Raw genomic sequence first — 18086 nt, forward strand, 5'->3', positions numbered from 1 at the left:
TTTGTACTCTGGCAATCTGTACACATTTGGAGAGGGAAAGATTCCTTTCTGGATTAAACTAATCATCTTTGTTCTCATTAAGCATATTATTTGCTGAGTCGCTAAATATATTCAAATGATATTGTGTTGGATTAAGGGGACTTAAAGCCTAACCTCACTTCTTTGTCTGCGTACGACTGCCACTGCGAGTTTATTGAGTCCAGAATCAAGCATCCCACTAAGAACCTTCCCTGCAAAGAGGGACTAGAGGATGGGAACTGAAAAGGAAAAAAAATCTGCTTTGTTTCTCTTGAATGGCTGATGATCCAGACAGATGTTTGCCTCTAAATGATGTCAATCCACTTAACCTACTAAAACAAAGGACACAGCCCTGAAAGCAATGTCTCTCTTTCTTCCTTGATACCTTTTTACCTGGGACCCTAATTACTTTTAAAAGGACACGTGAAGAAGCAGTATTGATAACAGTATTGGTTGTATCCATCCACATTTCTTTCTTTTGGAAGAGATGATCCTGGCTTCCCAGTTGGTCTTCTTCACCTGCATCTGGATCACACTGATGCCAAATGCTTCTGCTGTTGCTGAAATCAAGACGCCCCACCCACGATGCTCCTCTTCAATGGAACAGACTCGGTAAGACAGCCATACTATAGTCCCAATTTCTCTCACCAGCTGCCTCAGACCTATGAGGAATATATCTTTAATGGTAGCACACATTTGTGGCAGTGATTGTCCCTAGAGAGAGTGCGCAGTCATCAAAATAAATCACTTCTGGTTATCATAGAAAGAACAGAATCTGGGGTCCATGCTGGCATTTACGTGCTTAATTTTATTCAAAGTAGTTAAAGGGCTCTTGTATGAGTCTTCTCTCAGGGATTGTATTTCTCCAATGAGCAATGCATTTATTATTAATAATGACATGAGTTTAATGTTCCATCAAAAATTTTGGAGTGGAAATTAGTCTAAGTACCGATTTCTGATGTCAAGTACTTGCAGAGTGTATATAGCTCTGTATATTGATGAGACAGTACTGAGAGGCATCAAAACCATTCGTTGTTTTTCAAGATTCGTTTTCCATTTGGAAAATCATCTTTGAAATATCATCCTGAATGTCAATACATTGTCATTATTATCCTATCATCAATAATCAGGGTATATTTGGACCTACTAGTGACGGGGCATAGCTCTCTACTAGAATGACCAGTTCATCTGATTTGCCTGGGGCTCCATGGTCTTTCAGAGAAGGAAATGGCACCCCACTCCAGTACTTTTGCCTGGAAAATCCCATGGATGGAGGAGCCTGGTGGGCTGCAGTCCATGGGGTCACTCAGAGTCGGACACGACTGAGCCACTTCACTTTCACTTTTCACTTTCATGAATTGGAAAAGGAAACGGCAACCCACTCCATTGTTCTTGCCTGGAGAATCCAAGGGACGGGGGAGCCTGGTGGGCTGCCGTCTATTGGGTCGAACAGGGTCGGACATGACTGAAGCGACTTAGCAGCCATGGTCTTTAGTGCTTGAAGTCCTAGGGACCCCCTCAGTCTCAGACAAACTAGAACAACTAGTCACCGTAGTACACAGGTAATGCTTCCCTAGTGACTCAGTGGTAAATAATCTGCCTGCAATGCAGGAGACTCAGGAGATAAGAGTTCGATCCATGGGTAAGGAGGATCCCCTGGAGAAAGAAATGGCAACCCACGCCAGTATTCTTGTCTGGGAAATCCCATGGACAGAGAACCCTGGGGGCTGCAGTCCATGGAGTTACAAAGAATCAGACACAAGTGAGCAACAGAGCATGCATGCAGCCCAGTGCAATGCCTAATACCACCCAGGTAACTTTAATAACCAGTGAATAACCTCCTGTCCTAGAGAAAGTCTTTCCTTTTCCCCAAGTGCAAGATTCCCAAAAAGACCCAGTAGGAGAAATTGAGGAATGAAAGTGAGTGAGATCACCCAGCCAACCTTGGTGACATATGTTTCAGCCAGATTGACCTCACATTTTGAATATTTATGAAGCACTCACTATAAGATTAGGAAAGAGAACATAAAAATTTAATATATCCTTCTGAAGCCTCAGGTTTAATGACCAAAAACAAAAGCACTGTGGGGGAGTGGGGAGGAGTGGTCGCTAGAGTCCTGATTCCTGCTCTGCTCTTAGAAATCAAAAACCATCTCCCACACTTCCCACTTGGCTTCCACACTCAGATCTACGATGTTATGAAGTCTTGTCCCGTTTAAACACTTTCTGTCTTCCCCGGGGCAGTTAGGCAAGCAATATTTAGGAAATGTGAGACTATCCAACCAGGCTGTGTGCTTTTTTCAGGCTGCTTATAACATTTAATATATTTTAGTAGTGTATTGTATCTAATTTTGAAACAAATGGAGATTGCTTAAAATATCCTCTGTGACTTAAACAGTAGGGGGTTTGCCCAGTTTGTTTGGTGGATGTGTAGATAAGAAGGGAGATAGTCACAGGGACTCACCAGCCCACTATTGGTGGGAGAACTGCTGGAGAAAAATCTGCCATGTGTATTTTGTAGGTGTCATTTAACGGACAAGAAGAAAACATCTTTCTTTGCGGTGGTGTAAGAATTCTCTCTTATGTTAAGTGTCTCATTTTTAGACTCCAGTTAAATGAAGAGGGAACCCTGAGCTTTCTACTCTATGGGGCCAAGAATGCTTGTTTTCACTTCTCTATATCCTAAGTGATAAGCCACAATATGATTCATTAAAATTTATACCTACCTCTTTTGTTCTTCAAAGAAAAATCCTCTAGGACTCTAGGGATGGCATAAAATACACACCCTGGTTCAGAAGCAGCCACTTAAGATGAAAGCCATGCATTTCCCCAGTGAACAGAGTAATGCAGCCAGCCAGCTTCTGAGCTGTCACTCAGCACCCTCTCAGGCAGATTTTAAGGCATTTTGACAAAAATACAGAAATTACTACGTAAGACAGTTTATAGAGTAAGGAACCCAGGATAATTTAGACCTTAGTATATGAATAAACGCTGTGAGGTTCTTTACCCCACACATGATCTGATTATCAATAATTAAATAAGTAATGAATTAATAATCCACTCTGTCATAAGTTCAGTTCAGTTCATTCCAGTCACTCAGTCATGTACAACTCTGCAACCCCATGGACTGCAGCACACCAGGCTTGCCTGTCCATCACCAATTCCCGGAGCTTGCTCAAACTCATGTCCATCGAGTCAGTAATGCCACTCATAATGCAAGAGAACTAATAGAATGAACGTGGAAAGAAGACTTGATCTTTCTTTGAAAATTAGGAAGTATATTTGTATAAATTAGGTCACATTTATGTACATTATTTTGAGCTAGTTTTCTTACAGTCAGGCAGTTTATCCTTAAATAGGCTATTAACTATTTACATTCAGAATATAATTTTGCTTTTTGCCCAAAGACTCCCTTTTTTAGCCAAATACTTTAAAAATCTTTCATCCAAAGATTCATCCCTTTATTTCTTAAAAACAGAGTAGGGGAGAGGAGGAGTTGGTGAATAAATTAGGTATGGCAGGGGAAAATGTTCCTGTTTGGCCTAGAGGAGAGATCTGGCTCCCCAGTGATGCAAACAAGATTAGGCATCCAGACTTACTGAATATTTATTCATCCTTTCGGCAATTGTATTGAGTGCCTTCTGTAATGACAAATATTGGGTTGGGAGTTAAGAAGAATATACTGTCTCAGCCTTAAGAGTAATCAGCAGAGTGCCCAGTTTCTGTGTAAATCAGCTTGCAAGAGCCAGTTGTGAAATTTTAAGGCTGCTAAAAATAAACTTATTAAAAATTAACTTATATAGACATACAATTAAATAACTTATTTTTAATGAAAGTAATAAATACTTAAAGTTCACCATTTCCTAACTACTTTACTACATGTTACTATCATGTATTGTTCTCCACTATTTATATCTATTTATGTCTGGAAGAAATACTACACTATACTGTAATATATTATGCTGTGTTATTGTTGTTCAGTCACTCAGTCATGTCCAACTCTTTGCAACCCCATGGACTGCAGCACGCCAGGCTTCCCTGTCCTTCACTATCTCCTGGAGTTTGCTCAAATTCATGTCCACTGAGTCAATGATGGCATCTAACCATCTCATCCTCTGTTATCCCCCTTCTCCTCCTGCACTCAATGTAGTATAGTACATACTACATGGTATAGTGTAACTGTATATGGTATACTAGTACTATATATACTATATACTAGTATATAGTATCGGAGAAGGCGATGGCACCCCACTCCAGTACTCTTGCCTGGAAAATCCCATGGATGGAGGAACCTGGTGGGCTACAGTCCATGGGGTCGCTAAGAGTCGGACATGACTGAGCGACTTCACTTTCACTTTTCACTTTCATGCATTGGAGAAGGAAATGGCAACCCACTCCAGTGTTCTTGCCTGGAGAATCCCAGGGATGGGGGAGTCTGGTGGGCTGCGGTCTACGGGGTCGCACAGAGTCGGACACGACTGAAGCAACTTAGCAGCAGCAGCAGCAGCAGTATATAGTATAGTGTGGTATATACTATGTAGTGTACAATTATATAGTATAATATACTACTGTATAGGTAGTATTGTGTATTACACTAATATAGAATACTATTTTATCATATAAACTGTAGTATACTACCATACACAAAACTTATATTACATTGTATTGTATTGTACTATACTATACTATGGGCTACACACTTCTCTGTCATATCCATAGCTTGAAATCAGCTATGATGACAGTATGGAAATCAGCAAACACTACAAACAGGGCTTTTTTTCCTGGAGTCTCTTGTTAAACGTTTACTAGCACATCGAGAACCTAATGTAGAAGCCAAGAGTGTCCTGCTGCTGCTGCTGCTGCTAAGTCACTTCAGTCGTGTCCGACTCTGTGCGACCCCATAGATGACAGCCCACCAGGCTCCCCCATCCCTGGGATTCTCCAGGCAAGAACACTGGAGTGGGTTGCCATTTCCTTCTCCAATGCATGAAAGTGAAAAGTGAAAGTGAAGTCACTCAGTCGTGTCCGACTCTTAGCCACCCCATGGACTGCAGCCCACCAGGCTCCTCCGCCCATGGGATTTTCCAGGCAAGAGGACTGGAGTGTCCTAGAGATTGCCAATTCAAACTGCTTGGAGGTAAGATAGAAGTGACTGGCAGAGACTGAGGCAATTATAGGCTCAATGTTCCTCTGGGGGCAGAGGCTGGTCAGGTTGACTTTTCTTCTTGGAAGAGAAGTTCAGCCCGGCGTCACTAGATTTCCTGATTTTTCAAAAGAAGAATTCAGATTTTCATGCAAAATTTTCTAATTTAATACAAAAGTTTTCTTTCAGTAATGACTAAAAGCAGAATCATTTTTTCTAGGAAAGGGAAGAAGGCAGAAGACAAAGGAGCTTCAAATGATTCTTAGATGGAATCAGACCAGAAAGTTCTGAGCTAAATCTGGTTCTCTGTCATAAATTAACCTCCCTTATTAAGCACATTTGCTTCTCTTGCCTTTGTCTGTTCCATTTGTCTTCATTTTATTAACCTTTCTACTTGTATGCTTTTTTTTTTTTTCAAGTCAGGGGTCTTCAGATAGGACACTTATGCTCCTAGACTATAATGTTTCCCTAAGGGTGCATGCAAGCTCTCAGAGGCACATGTGAGCATAAAAAGTTTTAAACTAATTATTTCTGGATCTCTGACTTCCTCTGACCTCTTTCCTAAAATGGATCCTCCTGAAAATTTGCCTGCAGTCTTCTCTGTAGCCTCTCTTTAATGATTGCTCTGTCCCATTTGGCAAAATAAAAGCACACACACCTCTTCCTTTGTCTGAATCTTAACTATGTGTGTTACACGAGTGGATAAAACCCACCTGGGTACAAAGAATCCATTACAGATGTTGTTGTTAAGGTAGCTGATGACTTTAGTTTAAATAACACATTCTTTTCCAAACTGAGTGTTTTCCTTTTTTTCTGTTTTTTTTTTTTTTTCTTGCTTTCAACAATATTGAAGAAAGAACCCACTTAATTTGTCAGGTTATAAATCATTAGAAAGAATTCTTGATGATACACCACAATGTGAATTTTGAAAAATAAGAAGGAATTGTTTAAGTTATAGTTCTTAAACAAAATTTCTTCCAACTTCATGTCCATGAACAAAGTTTTTCTGTATTTTCATCTATAGAAGTGAAAAATAGGATCAAGGAAATGTAAATCAAAACCATGAGATATCGCCTCACATCTATTAGAGGGGCTTTATCAAAAGAGACAAGAAATAACAAGTGCAATGAGTAATATCCATACACAGATACACAAAATAGGGAAAATGTACCATCACCTTATTAAGAAATACTTCTCCAATAAAATATAATCATAATTTTAATAATTATTTACAACATTTATATGAGTTATGTTTTGCCCCATTTTTAATAGTCATAAAGGCTACAAAAGAATTTATTTCAATGTGTATACTCGGAAATGTGTCTTCTCGGAAAGAAGTATGATAGGTGATAAAATTCAATGAAGAAAATAAAATGGAAATGCCAGTTTCAAGAAAACAAGAAATGCAACAAAACTTCTGGTTTTTAAAGAGGAGCTTATTCATGTATTTTAAAATGCGTATTCTGAGTATTTCAGGCTCATTGGATACATTTAAAGGAGGAATATAAGTTTTATTTTAAATTATCAATATTTAATTTTAAATGTTATGATGAAAAAATTGAAGATGACTACTTAAATATGTGTGAAGTTTTCAAAATTATTTCAGAGGGTGTCTAAGCCACATAAATCTTTCTGAAAAATAGATGGCGTATAAAATCAAAAGTAAGTGAACACAGGACCTCTCACGGCACAGAAGTAGAGCCCTCAGGTAAGAGGAGGCATGCGTGCACGCAGGTACTGCCAGGGGTGCCTTTCACGCATGCATGCTCAGGCATTCAGCCATGTCCAATTCTGCGACCCCATGGGCTGGAGCCTGCCAGGCTCCTCTGTCCGTGGGATTTCCCAGTCAGGAATATTGGAGTGGGTTGCCATTTCCTACTCCAGGGGATCTTCCCGACCCAGGGATCGAACCCTGTCTCCTGCTTGGCAAGCAGATTCGTAACCACTGTGCCATCTGGGAAGCCCCTTGCCTTTTGTAGCAGGCTGCATGTTCATTGTTCTGGGGATTCTTTATTTATTTATTTATTTTTTGAGGATTAGGATTCTGGAAATTTATTAGGATTTTTTTTGTCCATTAGGGAAGCTACATGCAAAAGATAACAGCATACAGAATATCTTTAAATAACACAACTCCCAGACAGGGACAGGGTGATATTTGGGGGAGGGGCATTCTGTCTTTGCTTCTCTATGTTCTATTTTTAATTAAAAAATTTTTTTTGTTCCTCTGGATGGAATTTCTGAGATGGGTATTCTGGGGATTCTTAATTAAGATTCATCCCTTCTGATCTCTGGAGGGCTATGCTTTTGAAAAGAGTACTAGAGATTGCAGTTGTGCTATATAACTAAAGAAGTTCACAAATTTCCATGAATTTTCACCCAAGGTAACATTCCAATTTTTCTTAAAATAATAACCAGCTAGCTTTTATAAAACGTCTATTATTTTCCAGACTGGTAGTTCTCCTGAGAAATCGTTATAAATGCAAATTCTCATACCTTAAAACTATGGAATCAGAAACTCTGGGCATGGAGCCCAGCAAACCTGGTAACTGAGATTCATGCCAAAGAATATAGTACTCACAAAACATGTGGTAGGGGACCTGGAACACAATAGGCGTTTAATAAAAACTAGCTGCTATTACTTTTTCAATCAATGGATCATTCTAGCTCCTTGAAAGAGGTTTTCTAGTTAAGAGATCCTTGGAAGAAATAGTTCTCTGTGTCAATTATTCATAGGATAAAATGACTTGTGTTTAAAATCAAACTCATTTGTCTTCTACACAAAATCAGATTTGTTCTTCCAACTTCCATATTTCTATTAATGGCAAAAATGCATACATAAATCTCTGAGGGTTTCAGCCAGAAACTTCTGTACTGAAAGATCATATGGGTGCTCTCCGGTGCCCATAAACCTGGACATATTTCTTAAACCAGCTGCTTCAGGATGTGAAATTCTCACCATTAAAGTATTGAGTTAAGAAATTGTGTCCACAAGTATTATGTTAAAAATTGATGTGTATTTCCTGAAGAAGACATGTATCAATGCAAAAGCCAATCAAGAAAGAGTAACTAGAACTTGCCTAGTAGAGCCCTCAGCGTCTTGTGTTATTGCTGCTGCAGACAATGACAGTGATGATGACAGGGATGTTCTTTTTAAAAAAATAATTTCATTTATTTATTTATGGCTGTGCTGGGTCTTCGTTGCTATGTGGGCTCTCTCTAATTGCAGCAAGCCGGGTTACTCTCCAATTGCAAGCTTCTCATTTTGGTGGCTTCTCTTGTTGCAGTTGCTACTCTCCATGCCCAATAGTTGTGCATGGGCTTCGTTGCCCCATGGCATGTGGGATCTTCCCAGACCAGGGATGGAACCTGTGTCTCCTGCATTGGCAGGTGGACTCTTTACTACTGAGACACCAGGGGAGCCCAGGAATGTTCTTCTGGAAGAGGGACTGAGCAAGGTCTCGGGCACCTTGGACAAGAAGTCGGCTGCATGTCACTTACAGAGTTAGAACATGTCTGGGAAGTACATGTCACAGGAATGAGTCAGGGAGACCCAGCAACTCACCTAAGTTCAGAGCCCAGGGAGCCACGGGCTTCGCTCCCAGGTCAGGTCTCCATGCACGCCGGAAAGGTCACCCACTTTGCCTTGGTCCTAGGAAGTGCGCCTGCTTCACCACTGGACCAGTGTTAGGTCCAGTCAACTGTCAGATCACCCATTTCCCCCTGGGATTCCTCTCCATGCCGGTAGCCCTCCCTCAGTTCCAGAATCTACTACAGTGATTCTTCCTTGAATCCCAAGCAACACCTATACTTTTTGCACACTTTGTAAAACACTGTTTTCATCAGTTTTCAATTTTCAGGTCTTTTGTTTTGCTTTTTCTTAACATTCTCTTAGTGCAAGAGGTAGTTTAACTTCTGTGACTCCAAGAATCACTCAGGTACCACGTTGAATGCAGATTCCTAGGCCCTGTGTCCTCTGGTTCTGGTTTAGTTGATCTGGGTTGGGGTCCATGGGTCTGAATGTTGATCATCTCCACCCACATGCTAGTGACCAGGTTTCCCTACTAAAAACCACATTGTCAGGACCACCTCCACACTCAAGTGTGTCATTCAAGGTACTTTACCTTGCATGTCCCACCCTTGTGAAAGAAAGAAAATGTTGGTTGATCTTTGTCTGTATGTAATATGAACTGAGAAAATGAGCTTTATGTGTATATTTTGGACCATACCACGTTGAACACAAAAAGCTAAACTAAATCAAAATATCCACAAGCACATGTATCTCAAAAGCATTTTTCTCCCTTGGAGGTACAGCAAACAAGAAACTAGAATGAGGAAGGAAGACAGTTCCAAAGTGTGGCCCCTGAAATACAAGCAAATCCTCCATATAGAGGACCATGATTTTGCAATGAGACCTGGATTTGGAGGTGAGCACTGTCTTTACAAAACTCCTGTGTTATAATCCATTGCATTGTCAAAAATGGGTTGAAAATTTGAAGCCATCAAGACCATAACACAATACCATCAGTTAAAGAAAAAGAAACACAAACCTTTTACAATGATCTTCTCTTGAATAAGAGCAATTGATAATTTATGCAGTTTAAATTAACCAAAATGACCCATTGTTTACTATACACATTATCATAAAAAGTGTGTTCAATAAATAATATGTCTTCAAAAACAGTGAATGCATATATCTTGCCCATACACCAACATATTGTTTTAATTAAAATCTATTGAGTTATATTACAGTATTCATAAAATCTTGTGAAACATGCTTATGAGCTGGAATGCCTGACTTTTGTTGAAGAACTAGTGTGCCAAATGCCATAACTTCTTGTGAACCACCTCTGCTGAGGGTTTTTCTTTTAATTGCACCTAGCAATAAAAATTGATTGAAATGTTGGAGTGCCAGGCACTGTGCTAAGCCCTTTAATGCGCTGTCTCATTCCACGCTTGCAGTGACCCTATGAAGTAGGTGTTACGACCCTAATATTACAGTGCGGAAGTTAGGGCTTAGAGAAATTAAGAAATGTTCTCAAGGCCATGAAAAAAGTAATGTGGTAGAACCAAGATGCAATGACTGGTAAAGAGAACAGAAGAAACCACAGTGGGAGGATATATTACCTGGAAAAAAGCCTTTCCTCCTGTCAGATTGCTTCATGTGCGCAGTTGCATCCCTGGGGGTACCAAGCTTTTCAGAGATACACAGGGTGTGGTAAAATCACCCAGTTAAGCTGTACTCTCCACCTTAGTGCTAAATGCATCCTGACTCTCCCGCTCCTGACCTAAGGTCTCCCACACCCACAATTTCCTGAACTGACAGCTTTTCATGCTAGAGACGTGGAGGTAAGAGAAGTAGAATAGGTACCACTTTTTGATAATTAAAGCTTCAAGTACTTGGTGTGGGTGGGAAGACCTCGAGACTCATCATATTGTGGTTATGACAAAGGGAAGTGCAACGCACAGGTAGGTACCACAGAAAACTAATGTGTTAACTGGTAAAATTTTAAAGTACATCAGGTAACTCTTACGTTAAGGATTGTTTGGTTTTTGTTCTTTAATTTTCTGGAATCCATTGGGTTGCAATTCTAAGCGTCTGGTTTTGATTTTATTAGGGTGTGTGTGTGCTTAATTGCTCAGTCGTGTCCAACTCTTTGCAACCCCATGGACTGTGGCCTGCCAGGCTCCTCTGTCCATCCAGGGAAGAATACTCAAGTAGGTTGCCATGCCTTCCTCCAGGGGATCTTCTCAACCCAGGGATCAAACCCAGGTCTCCCACATTGTAGGCAGATTCTTCACTGTCTGAGCCACCAGGGAAGCCCTTTATTAGGTTGATGATGCAAGTTTCAGCAGGCATCAGAGTCCCCTGGGGGCTCCTTAGCACCCAGATCACTGGGCCTCACCCACAGAGGTTTTGATTCAGTAGATTTGAGTGGGGTCACCAATTCTCATGTCTTATACTTTTCTTGGTGATGTTGATTTTGCCGGTCTGAGAATCACATTTGATAACTACTGAATTAGATTATTAGCATCAGATTAATTTGCGGTGAGTATAATATTTTGCTTTTCAGGAGCATTTCTCACATTTATTGAACCTAATTTAAGATTTTTAGAAGCCTCAAAATCAGTCAGATTCAAAGATGTATGCTTTTTTTTTTTACTACCTATACATCTATTTTTTAAATTTCTTTTTTTTTTACATCACTACTCAGATGTGTCATCCTTACCACAATTCACCTGAAGATGTACTCTTAACTGCCATTCCCAAGAGACAGTTTATTTCCCCCAACACAATTTGCCCAAAGTTTGGATAATATACTCTGCAACTGTTAGGCAGGTATTCTGGACCTTGGTCTCGACGATTCTAAAGAGTCTCCATTGTGTATATGTACCGCAGCTTTCTTACCCATTCATCTGCTGATGGACATCTAGGTTGCTTCCATGTCCTGGCTATTATAAACAGTGCTGCGATGAACATTGGGGTGCATGTGTCTCTTTCAATTCTGGTTTCCTCAGTGTGTTTGCCCAGCAGTGGGATTGCTGGGTCATAAGGCAGTTCTATTTCCAGTTTTTCAAGGAATCGCCACACTGTTCTCCATAGTGGGTATGGGGAGGGAGGAGGGAAGAGGGCTCAGGATGGAGAACATGTGTATACCTGTGGTGGATTCATGTTGATATATGGCAAAACCAATACAATATTGTAAATTTAAAAAATAAAATTAAATTAAATAAAAATAAAGAGTCTCTAAAATCTTTCCCCTCCCACAATTTAGCTAGAGAACTTTTGTTTGAATTTAAACTTGACCGGCTGTGGGTACCTGGAGCCATTAGGGGGCTCCAGATGCACAGGAATAGCTTGGAACTGGCCTCTCTGGAGTAGTGATTAGCAGCCCAAAATGATGTATTCCCTTCTATACGAATTCAAAAAGCTGCCCTAATTCCTGTTAGGTTAGGTTCGTCAATTTAATGAATTCCTATCCTAGAGGAAAGGGTTTTATGGGTTTATTTTAGACCACTGAAAGCCAGAGAGATTAAGAGAAAAATTGCTGCCCTTGAATTTGGACCTTGAAACAAGCACTCTACACTTTGTAACTCAAAGTGTTCCAAGGACCAGCTACAGAGTCGCTTGGGAATTAGTTAGAAATGCAGAAGATCAGGCCCCACACTAGGGTTTCTGAATAAAAATCTGCATTTTAACAAGATCCCCAGGTGATTCGACTACATTTTACAATTTGAGAAGCACAGTCATAAATTACCAAGAGCCGACCCAAAGCTTTTATCTCAAAACGTTTATGCCTTCTTTCTCCCTCCTCTGTATCACCCCCACCCGCCAGAAAAACATAATATTGATCTTAAGTTTCCACTTCTCTTGATCTGTTAGGGATACATGTTAAGAATTTTTAAAACAATTTTTTTTCCTGAGGCTACTTTCTGGGGGTCATTAAAAATGCAATGGAAATGTACTACTTAGTGGCAGGTGGCAAATCATCCCACGATTAAGAAATTTTTCTGACAGTCATGGACTGGGGCTAAATGCTATCCAAGTGGCTTGTGTATTCAGTCAGTTCAGGCAGAAAAAATCCATAAATTCAGTCAGAAGTGTCAGTCTGGTAGCTCTGAGAAATACAGTCCTTAACCTTCTCTTGTCTTGGTTAGAACAGCTTTTTATACCGGTGACCCATTCTCTGTTCTCTCAAGCCTGCTTTCCTGGGAAACTCAAGCTGCAGAATATAAAAGACAGGCTTAAATTTATCTTCTCTTTCTTTATACTTGTCCATAACACAACACACACACATTCTTCTTTCCTCTTGCGCTAAACGTAACTTCAGCACTTCTCTTCCCTTAATGTTTTCCTAATTAGCTTTAACGTTAAAACCAGCTGCTACTGCAGTGTTTTTTACTTTTATAAAGTATTAGAAGATTAATTGACTCATTATGTGGAAACAGGAGGATATAAATTTAAGGGAGCCTTTTGTTTAACTTGGGTTATAAATTGCAGCTCATTTTCTTTATTTATGCTTTCCCTACCCTTTACGTCTCCCATAACTAAGGGCTTTTTTTGTTTTAGTTGTATAGATGATGATTTCTTTGTTTCTTTAAAGTGAAATCAATTCAGCATCTAGATACTGGCTGCTGAGTTAAAACAAAAGCTGAAGTTGTAAAAGCCACTTGTGTAGGCTTTGCTTGTCAAACAGGAGGACCAGATCGGGAGCTAGGGGGAACTGGCTGTATTCCTGCATTAACCAGCTCTAGCTTTCAGGCAAGGTCTTCAACCTTACTGAGCATGAGTTCCCTCATATGTCAAATGGAGCTGAATTGGTTCTACCTAGCTAACTAACAAAGTGGCTGTAATGATAACATGATATAATATATCACGTATTTTAAATGTACTCCACAAATAAGATGCATAACTTTTATTTAGATCCCCTTATTCCAGCATGCATAAAGTAAGATTGATGATTCTTATATGTATAATATAATATAGTATAATATACATGGCAGTATAAATGTCTGTGCTACCACCTAGTTAGTGATCCTGGGAAATGAACACCTAATTGTAATACCTAATAGTTGTTTAATTTTTACTATATTCCAAATGCTTTACATGAGAATTAATAAGAGCATTTATGAAACTGGTATTATTCATGTTCTGTGTATCACACATTACTATATACTGAATAAGTTGGTTAACACATTTAATGTTAGGTTAGGCTAAGGACTTGATATGCATTTTTTATTTAGTTTCACAGCAACCCCATTAGGCACAGACCATGTATGTTGTATGTATCTCCCCTATTTTACAGATGAGCAAAAACTGAGGCTCAGAGGAGTTAAGGATTACAGAAGGTTAAACTTAGGTTTATATGGTTACAAATTTCATAGTTTTCAATCTTTTTGCTTTATTACCACCTTCTCTCTGAGACTCAGCTCCTATTTTGCAAAAAAGAGTGATCTTTGGAGCTTTTAAGAAGCTCCCAAATTCTATGATTTTGCATCTTGCTTTTACTCACCCTCACCCTCCACTCTGTCCTCAGAATGTCAGAGCAGAGTTTACAGTCCTGGGCCCAGGAGAAGATGCACTTGGGCATCAAATGCAAAGGAGACAAAAATGAGGTCAGATAGCATCTGAGGACAAACACTTTCCTTTGAGATGAAAGAGCTTATCCTGACAAAAATAGAATAAATGGGAGAGAGGAAAGAAGAAATCTAAGACGTATTTAGGAACCCATTCCTAATGGATAAGCCATGTTATTACCCCCCTGTCAGTCCAGCCTTCAGACAACCCTGAGGGCCCAGTGCTTGTCCAGTGGTGACATGAATGTCCTTGTATGGTGGTGTTAGAAGACTGCCCTGGCTTGCAGAGATACTCATCAGTAACTGGGTCCTACTCAGAAGTCATAAACATCCTGAATCCAAGTTGTGCTCACACTTTGTCATAAAATAAACACTGTATGAGAAGCACTGGATCATTCTTTAGTGAAGAATGGACTGATTGTTTCAATGTTTGAATGTAAGACTGGGAATTGTGGTCTGTAGTCTGAGGAATAGATTCACATTTTTGCTGAATTCAGTTCAGTTCAGTTGCTCAGTCGTGTCCGACTCTTTACAACCCCATGGACTGCAGCACACCAGGCTTCCCTGTCCATCACCAACTCCCAGAGCTTGCTCAAACTCATGTCCAAAAAGTAGGTGATACCATCCAACTATGTCATCCTCTGTAAATCTGCTGAATTACAGTAACAATAACATATATTCTATGCAATTTATTGAGTATCCACTAAGTTTACCAACTGTATTATTTCTAGTCTTTACATAAGTCTCCTTGGTGAGACTACTAATGGATCTGATAGTTGAGGACCCTAAGCTTAGAGATTTTACTGACCTTGTTCTCATGTGAGTCATGGAGCTGGATTCCAGCTCTGGTTGGGACTCTAATGCCAAAATTTTCTCCAGGATGTTCTGTTCCCTCTCCAAGGCCTCTCCCATCTCTTCAGTCCTTTGGAGTATTGGAGTTAGTAGGGGGAATTACTCATCCTGAAAGGCCAGACAGGGCCAGGGATGAGATCTTTGCATGAAGTGTATATTTTGATAGCTCTACCTGTTAAAGAGGGCTTCCCCAGTGACTCAGTGGTAAGGAATTCATCTGCAATGCAGGAGATGTGGGTTCGCTCCCTGGGTTGGGAAGATCCCCTGAAGGAAGACATGGCAACCCACTTCAGTATTCTTGCCTGGAGAGTTCCATGGACAGACGAGCCTGGAGGGCTACAGTCCACAAGGATGCAAAGAGTTGGACATGACTGAAGTGACTACTCACAGACATGTCAATTAAAGAAAAAAGGCAAAACAAAATAAAAGCATCAGAGCTAAACCTGATAAAGGAATAATACTGAGCTGTTCCCAAGTTAATGCTTAATCATAATTATCACTAAACAATATTTTAATAGAATTGTCATTATTAACACTATTGGAAGTGATCGGTCCAGTATGGCAGGAAGTAGTTAGCGGTTCAGATGCAAGTAAGGTATTCCTACAGCCTGAAGCAGAAATATATTCTAGTGACAGGCCCAGTGCCTGGATAGTTGAAATCCTTGTAAGTTAGGAATGATATCGAGGGTTTAGATTCATAAAAGAGGGAATCAGTGTAGATAAAGTGAAGGTAATGTCAGCCATGAAGAAGAACTAAAGAGCCTCTTGATGAAAGTGAAAGAGGAGAGTGAAAAAGTTGGCTTCAAGATCAACATTCAGAAAACTAAAATCATGGCATCCAGTCCCATCACTTCATGGTTAATAGATGGGGAAACAGTGGAAACAGTGGCTGACTTTATTTTTCTAGGCTCCAAAATCACTGCAGATGGTGATTGCAGCCATGAAATTAAAAGATGCTTACTCCTTGGAAGGAAAGTTATGACCAACCTAAACAGCATATTAAAAAGCAAAGACATTACTTTGCCAACCATCTAGTCAAGGCTATAGTTTTTCCAGCGGTCATGTATGGATGTGAGAGTTGGACTATAAAGAAAGCTGAGTGCTGAAGAATTGATGCTTTTGAACTATGGTGTTGGAGAAGACTCTTTAGAGTCCCGTGGACAGCAAGGAGATCCAACCAGTCCATCCTAAAGGAGATCAGTCCTGGGTGTTCATTGGAAGGACTGATGTTGAAGCTGAAACTCCAATACTTTGGCCACTTGATGAGAAGAGCTAACTCATCTGAAAAGACTCTGATGCTGGGAGAGATTGGGGGCAGGAGGAGAAGGGGACAACAAAGGATGAGATGGTTGGATGGCATTACTGACTCAATGGACATGGGTTTGAGTAGACTCTGGAATTGGTGATGGACAGGGAGGCCTGGTGTGCTGCGGTTCATTTGGTTGCAGAGTCGGACATGACTGAGCGACTGAACTGAACTGAACTGAACTGAACGTCAGCCAATTAATGGGGGGGAATAGGCATAGATGGTGCACAGGGACTGGTGAGGCATGTCTTGTTTTATAATGTATTATATTGGGGTTTCCCTAGTGGCTCAGATGGTAAGAGAATCCATCTGCAGTGCAGGAGACCCCAGTTCAATCCCTCGGTTGGGAAGATCCCCTGGAGAAGGGAATGACTACCCACTCCACTATTCTTGTCTGGATAATCCCATGGACAGAGGAGCCTGGCAGGCTACAGTCCCATGGGTTCCCAAAGAGTCAGACATGACTGAGTGACTAAGCATACACACACACACAGTACATTTAAAATACAATAATTAGGTGCTTTATTAAATTATATGTCACATGTAGCATATCCAGACAATAAGGAATGAAGTCTTTCTGGCCTGTCCCTTCTAAATACCAGAATCTTGTCTGAAATAACCACTTAGGATCCATCTAGGCAAGATTTATTTTTCCCCAACAATAGTTGAAAGCATTTTTTAATTAAGGGCTATAAAGTTTGAGAATTGGTCACCATGGAAAGGAAACATATGAAGAGTCTATATATAAATATACAAATTATTTGAACATATATATATATACATCAGGGCTTTCCAGGTTGTGCTAGTGGTAAAGAACCCACTGCCAGTGCAGGAGACACAGGAGACATGGGTTTGATCCCTTGGTCAGGAAGATCTGCTGGAGGAGGAAATGGCAATCCACTCCAGTATTCTTGCCTGGAAAATCCTATGGACAGAGGAGCCTGGCAGGCTACAGTCCATGGGGTGGAAAAGAGTAAGACACGACTGAGCACACGTGCATATGTGCATCACATTTCATACACAGTACTAAATAATGAAGTTAGTAGCATCAGCATCCCCTCACACAGGAACAGATGAAACCCTCTGTAGAGTGTAACAAGGGATTGTCTTGGTCTCGGTTTGTTCTCTGGGCACATGAGCCTGATTCTGTGAGACCCAACTGCACACAAATCTAGAACTTGCCTGTCTGGAGTTGCTCCCATTCTGATTTTCAGAATACTCTCAGCATTCACATTTCTAAGGATGTCTGCTTCACCCCAAATGCAAGCTGTGGTTTCTGTTTATCTGGGAAGGGGCATTTCTGAATGCGCAGCATCCTGGGGAGCACCATTGTCAGTGTGTCCCTCTAGCCTCCCCACGTGAAAGAGACTGATTTTTAGGCAAGAGAGGAAAGGCTCCCACATTTGCCAAAATCATGAACTTCATGCTAGTCTGCTCCCTGAATATGTAATACTATATCAATAGATAAGTGAGAAATTTATCATCAAAACTTGAAAAGTAATTCATTTGCAGCATTGATCTCTCTCCACTTTAAATGTTTTCAAAAATAATCCTGATTCCTCATTATATTCTCATTCTTCTTTCTGAAGGATCTCCAGTGCCAGTGGGTATAGATGTCCAGGTTGAAAGTATTGACAGCATTTCAGAGGTTGACATGGTAAGTTTCTCCATGAGATGCTTTTTTCTGAACGG

General features: G+C 40.3%; 1 protein-coding gene across 2 annotated transcripts in view; it reads left to right on the forward strand.

Moving 5' to 3' along the window:
* Nucleotides 1–218: 218 nt before the first annotated feature.
* GABRR3 (gamma-aminobutyric acid type A receptor subunit rho3) overlaps nt 219–18086 on the forward strand; it is a 48025-nt gene continuing 30157 nt past the window's right edge. The window contains exons 1-3 of one of the 2 annotated variants that reach the window (XM_086410879.1): nt 219–630; nt 9467–9585; nt 17984–18051. In XM_086410879.1, the coding sequence (XP_086267005.1) occupies nt 506–630; nt 9467–9585; nt 17984–18051 (312 nt within the window). In that variant the 5' untranslated portion in view covers nt 219–505. The remainder of the gene's footprint in view (nt 631–9466; nt 9586–17983; nt 18052–18086) is intronic. The other variant, XM_086410872.1, reaches the window with a different exon arrangement.

The sequence above is a fragment of the Bos grunniens genome, chromosome 1 (assembly GCF_055505025.1).
Source record: "Bos grunniens cultivar Pamir isolate PY7600 chromosome 1, Bosgru_T2T1.0, whole genome shotgun sequence".
Classification (NCBI taxonomy): domain Eukaryota; kingdom Metazoa; phylum Chordata; class Mammalia; order Artiodactyla; family Bovidae; genus Bos; species Bos grunniens.